This window comes from Glossina fuscipes, unplaced genomic scaffold (genome assembly GCF_014805625.2).
Source record: "Glossina fuscipes isolate IAEA_lab_2018 unplaced genomic scaffold, Yale_Gfus_2 0, whole genome shotgun sequence".
Lineage (NCBI taxonomy): Eukaryota > Metazoa > Arthropoda > Insecta > Diptera > Glossinidae > Glossina > Glossina fuscipes.
This window is the reverse complement of record NW_023998414.1, coordinates 23,267,195-23,276,861: the sequence shown is the minus strand read 5'-3', so window position 1 is coordinate 23,276,861 and position 9,667 is coordinate 23,267,195. Positions and strand designations below refer to the sequence as shown.

At 31.9% G+C, this 9,667-nt stretch overlaps 2 protein-coding genes across 4 annotated transcripts in view; both read right to left on the bottom strand.

Moving 5' to 3' along the window:
* The window catches only part of LOC119644660 (probable serine/threonine-protein kinase tsuA), a 117,415-nt gene extending 112,724 nt beyond the window's left edge, over nt 1-4,691 (bottom strand). The window contains exons 1-2 of one of the 2 annotated variants that reach the window (XM_038044321.1): nt 4,437-4,691; nt 3,819-3,927 (exon numbers count right to left, since the gene is read on the bottom strand). The gene's annotated coding sequence lies outside the window, so the exon portion shown is untranslated. The remainder of the gene's footprint in view (nt 1-3,818; nt 3,928-4,436) is intronic. The other variant, XM_038044322.1, reaches the window with a different exon arrangement.
* A 2,313-nt stretch (nt 4,692-7,004) lies between these two features.
* On the bottom strand, nt 7,005-8,430 carry LOC119638804 (glyoxalase domain-containing protein 4). 2 transcript variants are annotated; one of them, XM_038035837.1, is made up of 4 exons: nt 8,208-8,430; nt 8,041-8,090; nt 7,191-7,978; nt 7,005-7,127 (listed from the first exon to the last, which is right to left on the bottom strand). In XM_038035837.1, the coding sequence occupies exons 1-3, from the start codon at nt 8,301-8,303 to the stop codon at nt 7,216-7,218; spliced, it is 909 nt and encodes a 302-aa protein (XP_037891765.1). In that variant the 5' UTR covers nt 8,304-8,430; the 3' UTR covers nt 7,005-7,127; nt 7,191-7,215. The 2 variants fall into 2 exon arrangements, with proteins under 2 accessions (XP_037891765.1, XP_037891755.1); XM_038035827.1 differs by having other exon boundaries at nt 7,118-7,978.
* Between the last annotated feature and the right edge of the window lie 1,237 nt (nt 8,431-9,667).

Below are 9,667 nucleotides of genomic sequence, written 5' to 3'. Positions count from 1 at the left end.
TGAAAAACCCATAAAACAGCAAAACGTACAATCACACGAACATACACTGACTCGACACATTCAAATTGCTTTAATGTATGCGAAAATTTATTTATATTTATTCTTATTTTATTGAAAAATTCTAATACATTCACATTTGGAAAGGATAAATTATTATGCCTAACCTTACAATTATTCCAGCAGCAATTTTGTTAAGTAAATACATTTTTTTTTTTTTTTTTTTTGTTAAGATCGCTTTTTGCTTAACAGGTTTTCTTTGATTTATTTATTTATTAATTTTTTTAATTTTGTCATTTCTTCCCTACTCGCCTCACTCAGGTTAATTTAGTCACAAATTTGAAAGATAATTAAATTCATGTAATTGCACAGGTACGGTACATACTTTCCTAAGAAATGCCCAATGAACCAATACTTATGTATGTTACAGGCACATATTGTTTTATACATACATACATGCATACATATATATGTTGTATACGATAAGAAAAAAGATGGAAAAAAAAGCAAATAAGAAAATTATACGTGAAGCGTGACCGAATCTTTTCTACCCAACACCGTCCGCCTTAACAAAAATGAAAAGAACTAAGTTTTCATACTCTATGATATTGAGAGGGCGCGGACGATATTTTTTCTGTTTTGCAATAGCCAAATGGAACGGGAGAATGTGTACCTCAGATACTATATCTTGCTTTTGAAACTAGCCAAGAATTTATATACTTTAGGTGATTAATGCTTCTGCGCGTTATAAAGGTAGCAAAAAAAAAAAAAAAAAAAAAAAAAAAAAATAAAATTAAGGCAAGCTATAAAATCGAGTAGGTTCGGCCGATTTTGTTAATTCTTTTTTTTTTTTTTTTTTTTTTAATTAATATTAAATTATGGCACGGTTTTGTATCTCCTGTAGTTTATGGGTAAAGGGGCGGAAAACCAAAAGGTGTCTCCAGTTTATATAGCGTATCCTTCGACCGATTTGGCCCATCTTCAATACCGATTTGCGTGCAAGAACATTCAATGATTCTAGAAAATTTAAAATCGATAGCTTTACGCTTGCACCCAGGAGAATGCTTACAACAGCCACGACACAAACGGACAGACGGATATGCTTACATCTGATTCGAAGTTTCACACTAATCTTTCTGAGTGTTGCAAACGTTTTGACAAAATAAATATAACCCCGCATCCTTTGTTAATGAGTATAAAAGCAAAAAAAAAAAAACAAATTGATAATGTGGGCAATATAATGCCGTCCGAGCAACCGTCAGCAGAGGAGACCCTAACTTGAATAATTATTCATAATGCACCACAACCCAAGAGTGCAACTCATAAAAGTGAATAGTTAGTGTCTTCATTATTACACGCTTGCATGTATTGAAGATATTTAACTGCATGATAAAGTGAAGATCCATTCACTTATTACACATCGTATCGTATATATCGTTTCGTATCTACGATATACATACACCGCATGCATTTGCATTCTCCATTTTCAAGTAACTTGACGATAACTTGTAGGTGGTAATCGTTATATATGTATGTCATTTTTAATAACGTGAAACATGTGCCACAAGCTATGATTATTATTATTATGTTTCATTGTTTACGGAAAACTAACATATATACATATATATATACATGTATCGAAATTCATATAATCATTTAAAGTGTAAATCGAATGTTACTAGAAGAAGAAAGCAAACCGCGTCACTCGATAAAAATCATATCTTTTCGGGAATAATTTGTAAACATTTGCATCTTCGAAGCATAGATAATAGCACGTTTTGCGTAATCGAAAAAACTAATACAAGGAAAATTAAAATTGTGAAATAGTGTATCCTTTTTATATAATTAACATAAATTTCAACAATGAACTACGGACAGACAAATTCATTCATTCATTTCAATTGTGATTAACCAATTTTGAACAGATATAGTTCGATTATTTCTGATTAAAATTATATACTTTATAAGATGTCCGATTCCGAACAAATATAGCAACTGCCTTAGTCTTAAATCGTAATCTTAAGCCAAATCGTAATCTTAGATGCACATGTGTGCTTTTGCTTAATATGAAAAAGACGAAAAAGCAGAAGGAAAAGAAGAACAATTTAATCTATCAAAAACAGGCACCGGAAATTGATTTAGGCACGTATATAGTTGATGAAGTTACGTGACATTATGAAAACATGCAGAGTGTAGAAGCAATACAAGTAGAGCAAGTAAGTAAGAATAAGATTGTACTCACGTTAAAGCGTACCCTGGATCACTCATCGTTCTCATCATCTTAAATGACGATACAGTCAAAAACATGTGACACAAAATTAAAATTATTTTATTACAAAGCAAAGTCCAACAACATATATAAGCAAATGGGGCAAATTTCTTTGCTTTGGTTCATAATATTCCCGCGTGAAATTAAACTAAGTTCTGCAGCTATCGACAACGGGGAGATAATTACAAAGATATGAATGAAACCGTTTCATATCGATCTCAGTTCGATCGCTCGAACTATAGTATTAGAGAGTATTGCAATTGAAAAGCTTTTCAATTTCCTCATCGCAAATATTGATTCGTACTCTTGTGATTAAAAGCCTGAAACTTAAAAACCAGGTCCAAGTCACGCAAGAAAGTTACAAGTCTCTAATTGCTTACTATTGCCTTAAGTGATTTAACTTTATTTGAATCTTCAAACACAAAGTATGCCTTATGGGTTATTACAAATGAATAAACTACATTTCCCTGAGCAAAAGGACATCACATTGCATAAATAAATGAAAGTCTCTTACTGTCTTACTAATCAAGGGCATGAGGGAATCATTGTTGTAAAGAGCTCTAGAAAGATCCTTTCTTACCGAAAGGATCTTGTGCGACGGGTGCGATCAGCTTTTCAAAACTTCATCAAATTTCATTAGCAAAATACGGGAACGTAGCTAAATTGACCGAAAATCCCACCCCGATCAATTATATGTATATAGTGTTTAATATTGCCAAATTACTCGGAAGAGTTCTTTCAGACTTTGAGATATTGAATCATATTTCAGGTTCGTCTCTACGAGCAATAACAACTGCAGCCTCGAATAGATTAAGTTTTTTTTTTTTTTGCTTGACTTAACAATTATATGGATCCCCGCGAAACGTATTTGCATGCATTTAGAATGTATATCTGATGCATTTTGGCCACACCCATTTGAGTGGTTTACAAAAATGCATTTATATCACCGAAGAGTATTCATTTTTCATCGTCATATGTTCCCCTCCACGAATGCGACGTCTTAACGTGCATCTAAACTGTATTCATCTCTTCTCTACACGAAAAGTGAAATAAAGAAAAACTCCAAGAGTTACTACCAGTTATTCCTCCCTATAATTTCGGTGCGTTCACTGGTATCTGGAACTCTTGTTGACGCTTAACAATTAAACTAACATAGCCGATAATCTAACACCATGTTCCGCGGCAATGTGCAGAGAAGAAGCAACTTTTTAATCAATTGTAAGCGATCGATAGTCGATTGAGATCATTTTTCATCATCACATTTTCAGAAATATTTTTAAATAAAAATTTTCAAATTGCCTCGTTTCGTTGTGCCCATTGTATCTATTGTACGTGTTTATGGACGAGTATTGACCTATTTATCTTTCGCTTAATATCTTAGCAGCACATTTTTTTTTTTTTTATTTAAATTAAAAACCTTTTTATTGCTCTACAATCGACACGTAGATGAATAACTATTATTCAGGGCGTTAAATTTTACTTATAAATAAGTATGTGATAAATATAATAAATGACTGTATAAATTAATAATCCATGTTCACAATTGACTTACCTTCCAGTCAACCGCATAGATGACAATACACGATAGCAACAAAATTGCAATTTTACGTTTTCACTGTTGTTCTGTTGATGATGATGATGATGATGATAATATTGAATTACTGTCAGATGATGAAGTAATATTACACAATTCGATAAATGATAAATAACTATGTATATATTTATATATACGTGTGTATGTTTGCGTGTGTGTGTGTGTGTGTATATGAAAAAGTTATACAAAAATGAAAGTGAAATTTGGTACCAATCAAGACTACAAAGAACGCACACTTATGTACGTGATATGTACACGGAGTACAACGGAGAAATTTAAATCATTCATACCTTATTTATCAATACATCAATCAATGAATGAATGATATTGATTTATTATTTATGGAAATGTATGCGAATGAAACTTATTTTATTATAGAATTTTTTTATTTTTATTTTTTTTTATTTATACATGTATATATATACAAAAACTGTTGTGTGTTGGGTGTACACATCTGTGTTAATTGGAGGAATTGCTTTTGTATTTTGAAATATTTATTCTTATCGTAAAAACTTGTGTTGAAATTGGTCGATTTTTTTGTTTTTTTTTTTTTTTTTAATGTTCCGGTTCGTTTACCTCGTATTATTAAGTATAACTTATAACGACACGTACATTTTCACCTTTTTCTGAACTCATTGGTGCAAACGAAAGCGCATACTAACGATTAAAAATTTAGATAAAAAAGCATTTGTTTAAGTTCGAAAGGTAACCGCAATCACTAACACGTTATGCACCTGTGCAAGAATTAAGATATACTCTTAATACTATTTTAAAGTTTCTTTTTCAATGCATAGCATTCAATTTTTCAAATGAAATTTTAGTTTTTTTTTTTTTTTTTTTTTTTTTTTTTTTTATTATTAGAAGAAAAACCGATTTTACTATTTCTTTTTTTTTATTATTATTATTATTATTTTTATTTTTTTTTTTTAATAGCACTTTAATCACAATTATAAGCAACAGATGCTACTCAATTGCCGTATCTTTGAGATCTCAACTTTTCAATCGAAGCAAATAACTCATACTAACACAATTATTTAAACGCCATTGCTTCGTTGAACATGTTCAGCTTTGCAAGCGATCGTTCGGATACGCTGAGAGAAAGAGTTTTAAAAATATTTAAGCAATTTGTGAGTGAACCAGTATATTACTTCTCTCTAATGTACATGAGTTCTCTCTATAAGAACGCAGTGTAAAAGAGAGCATAATTGCACTACAAATACGCTCAGTCAATCTTCTTTCTCTCAATTACTCAAAGAAGATAAATTTTTCTTTTGTATCTTTTCTTATTTGGTTTTCTGTTGTTATTAGTAGAGAGAACGTTTTTTTTTTTTGATGACCTTTGTTTTATAATAAGTAGACGACAAAGACACGAAAAGACAGAGATAATAAAATCAATGTTTTTAAACTTTTTTCACCTTTTGCTCTACCACACGAATTCTTTTTACTCACCACCACCTTCTTGTGAAGGAGGTATAATACTTTTTCATTGCATTCACAAGTTTCGATGCATTCTAATAAATAACTAAATAGATTGTAATCGTGCAAGGCCGGCAACACCTGATACATTAGTTTATTTATATTGGTGATAAAAGAGGACAAGTGATAATCTCTTTTCATGTACAGGAATACTTTTAGTGGGCACCCTTACAGCAAAAGGGACCCAGAATGTGAACTAGTTTGATCGAAACTTAAAAAAATCAGTAGCATTTCAAGGCAAGGGCTTATTAAATGAATTATGGCAACAGTGGCCCCGTGTAGTCCATTCTCCACAAAGTCCGTACTGTACATAAAAAGTAATTGGACAATTAATAAACCGACAAAGGCATTAGATGAATTATTTTTGCATCGATCGGTGTAATAAAAGAGCAGATTTCACGTATGTTCACCTAGGCCTTGCATATATTTGCAAAAACATAACTGCGCGCTATTTAACATAACGGATACTGATAGCAAGTACCAATCTTTATAAATGCGAATTACATTAATGAAATGTAAGTAGACGATCTTCGACTTGCTGGGAATCCGTTTAATTAATTCTTCATTAGGCAGCTCCGTATTTGCCGACCTCTTATTAGATCGATAAATAGATTAGAGTAAAAGCAATATTTTTTATTATCTTATTAGCTTGTTGTATTTAATAGGGGTCGGATCGGTCACCCGCTGGAAACGGTTTGAAAACTATTATTACAACGAACAATTTTAGGAGAATTTCGTTTATGATTCAAAAATTATTAGCAATGCGCGACCTGCCAAAGGTAGATATACTTTTGATTAGTATCGAACCATGCATGCAGTTTACGCTTTCGTCTATTATCGTAGCCGTAAAAGTAGCAAACGCCGAGCACATGCATTCCCGACTCAGTTTGACAGATCACTCTTAACAATCTATTTAATCTTCTCACAATAAAATAAACTGAAAATTTGCAAAAAAAAATTTGAAAAAAAAAAATGTATTTTCAGTTAATAAAATGAAGAACCCGACCTCATCATGATAGCTAAGCTATTGAAAGATCAGTTGCCAAGTTGCGTGCGCTAATAAAATGTATATATATTTTTGATTCCGAAATGTATATATATACTTTGATTGCACTTCAATGCGTCTACAATTCTCCGATTTGTTCACTATAATAAGTGTATTAGTTAGCTACGTTAAGGAAAGTGCATTAATACATTTCCTTTTGTAGATTCGAGCCAAAGGTTTAATTTAACATGAAACTTTCAATTAAATTACACCAAATACGTGAGATCCTGTGTGCGTATGGCGTAAGCAATTAACGAAATGGACTCTACTATTAACGCAAATTAATTAAACATCTTAATGGACATATATAGCAAAACTTTATATATGTGCGATTATATGTACACACGTAGATAGCTGAAATCAATATGCCTTTTATACACGAGGATATCTACACTTTAAAAGCCTAATTGATAAACGAACCGAACGTCTGCGAGAGTCGAGAAAAGCAGTCGATTTCTTTCAAATCAAGGATCAATTGAATAATCATAAGCAGATATATGTAAACTGTTCTGTAAATAAATAGTAATACATGTCCACATTGCATATAAGGAGGATACGCATTTTACTTGCAATATATATATATATATATATATATGGATGTGTCCTTTCCACAAAGGCATTTTCACTTTTTCTCCATATTCATAATGAATAAAACTCGCCGTGGACAGGAATTGAAATACCATCGTAATCACAGCACTACAACTAACAAATGCAACATTCAACGTAACACCAAGACTTTCTCACTCCTGCAAATATATAAATTTTATTTTGAAGAAAATATTGTACAAATGGACTTTATTCAAAAATACTGAATTAGTTTTTCCCGCTAGTTCCCTATTTGACTTCGGCTTCTTTGTCCTTTTGCTCTGCCTTATCGCTTGCATTTTCAAATGGATCTTTTTTAATATATTTATCTAAATTTTTTTCAGCATCTTCTTCCACTGCAGATAATTTAGTGAATCCTTCTTCATCTACAAAGCATATCTCAAAACCATCGGGATCAGCTAGTATTATAACCCGTACGGTTTCTTTGCCGGGTGTATCCAGCTCAATTAAGGGCGTTAATATGGTACCTTTAGCTTCGGTTATCATATCACTAATACCTTGTTGTTGTGCTTTAGGTACCGCAAATGCGATACGACCATAAGCCTTGGCACGATTAATTGTTTCCGGTATTTCGGTGATTCGAAGGCCAGGGTGCGACTCCTTATACTTAAGCAATATGGATTTGTTTTCTTGCGAAATTAAATTCATTTTTAGTAAATTTATCCAAAAATTTTTCGATGCAATTATATCACTGGAATGAACATTAACTTCCACCACTGGATCGGAATTTTTAGGCTCAGATTCAGGTATTATGTAGAATTTATAGCCGTCCGGAGACAATAAAAGTTTTCGATCATTTTCGGCGTCATTTATCGGATAATTATATTTTATAGCACGATTAATGGATTCTTGAGATTTTAAAGTAATACCGCCAAACTCATTGCCCATTTCGTAGCTGGCAATGCCGTAGTTATATGTTAATTCAAAAACAAAATGAGAACTTTCTGGGCCATAGCCTATCATAGTTTTACTCCATCGATTATCATACGGCCTGAAAATGAAGGTTCCCAAATATCCTCAATTATATTGAATCTAAAAATATTTGTTACCCACCCATTGCATGTAGCTTCACAGCCTTCCTTGAATTCCTCATGTCGCAAAACCTATAAGCAATGAAAGATAAAAACATTACTAACAATTGCACAATGACAAAAGAACAGGTATTTTTAATTATAGGTTGAATAGTAAACATATAAGCTGAGTCATCTGAGACTTATTACCTTCATGCCCAATATATTTCTAAAGAAATGTGAGTTTTGTGATCGGTTTCCAATTTTGAAAACATAATGTAAGGCACGGCCTGTTATTTCTGCCATTTCGAATAAAATTGTACTAAAATTTTGATATATTTTAATATATACAAGTATCAGACAAGACCGTCGATTTTTCTTATTTAACTTCAATAACAGCAGATTAGTTGTTACACAAATGTACAGATAAATGTATATAAATGTATAGAGCTACCAAGAGAAAAGTTAAGTGAGTGCCATTTATAAAAGTTTGCTATCTTTAAACTTTTATATAGATAGCTTTAGACTGTAGTGGTAACTCGAAAACACAGAGACGTTAAAATATCATAAAAGAAATTGGAGACTTTTGCCGACGGCTTTGCAATTACCATTACGTTAGTATTATGTTCTTTCTGTAATCTAAGTCATTTCTGTTAACAGGGATGGCAAATAATATTTTCCGCCATCAACCTAGAGATGGCAGAATACAAGCGAAGTCATTTAATTTGAATTTGAAAAGCGTTCTTTAAAAGATGTTAATTGGTTTATTATGTAACTTCTTCCATGCCGAATGTGAATGAAAGGGAATCATTAATATCATATATAAAATGTATTTATATAAAATTTTATATATATTATATAGTAGACAAAGAGTCTACTTTTCTTATACCACAACAAATTCATTCATTCTCTTTCAACTCTCTAGGTGGAGCTGAGTAGAAGGTTGCGAGAATGTATGATGATGTTTCGTAAATGTATTTTGTTAAGTGTACGAAAAAAGAAAAGAAAAAATGGGAAAAAAAGCTAACGTTTAGTGGCGAGCTTTCATTTGATGTATCGTCGATAAAGTTGTTTTAAATTAAAAGCAAAGCAAGCGTTCATCTATACAACCACCTCAAGATTCGTGTACCGGATATCCATTAAGTACATATTTCAGCTATATTTAATAAAGAATATTAAGATTTTGATGCAAGTCACATAGATAGAAGCTTTTTTACTTTATTGTTGTACAAATTACGTCATTGAATGCTAAAGATGGCTGACATCTTTTTATATACGGTAAACTAACCGCCCGAGTTCCACAAATTCGGTAAATAAACCGCCCGAGTTCCATAAAGATTGCATACAAATAGTGTATTTGTAGTTTGCAGAAAAAAAACAAACAATAAATAAATGAAGTAAGTAACATAAACAAGAATATAGTAATAATTTGTTGAATTATTTAGTGATTCATTTATTATATATGCACGTGTACGTGTTTGCATAAACCCGGTTATAAACAGGGCTCAATCTTAACAACTGAATGCAAATGTTGGCCACATAAAGTGCTCTTGTATTACACTGGAGAGCAAAAAATCGCTCACTCTTTACAATTTCACTTCGGCTCTAAATAGCTATTAAATAACAGGCAACGGTACATCAGCCCTCTAACTGACGCACTACAACAGCGG

What these genes read in the sequence shown, in the direction of transcription:
- LOC119638804 (XM_038035837.1), bottom strand. Translation starts at nt 8,303, where the DNA reads ATGGCAGAAATAACAGGCCGTGCCTTACATTATGTTTTCAAAATTGGA. An exon ending in GAAATATATTGGGCATGAAG is followed by an intron (nt 8,091 to 8,207) that starts GTAATAAGTCTC and finishes CATTGCTTATAG; the next exon opens with GTTTTGCGACATGAGGAATT. An exon ending in TGTGAAGCTACATGCAATGG is followed by an intron (nt 7,979 to 8,040) that starts GTGGGTAACAAA and finishes CTTCATTTTCAG; the next exon opens with GCCGTATGATAATCGATGGA.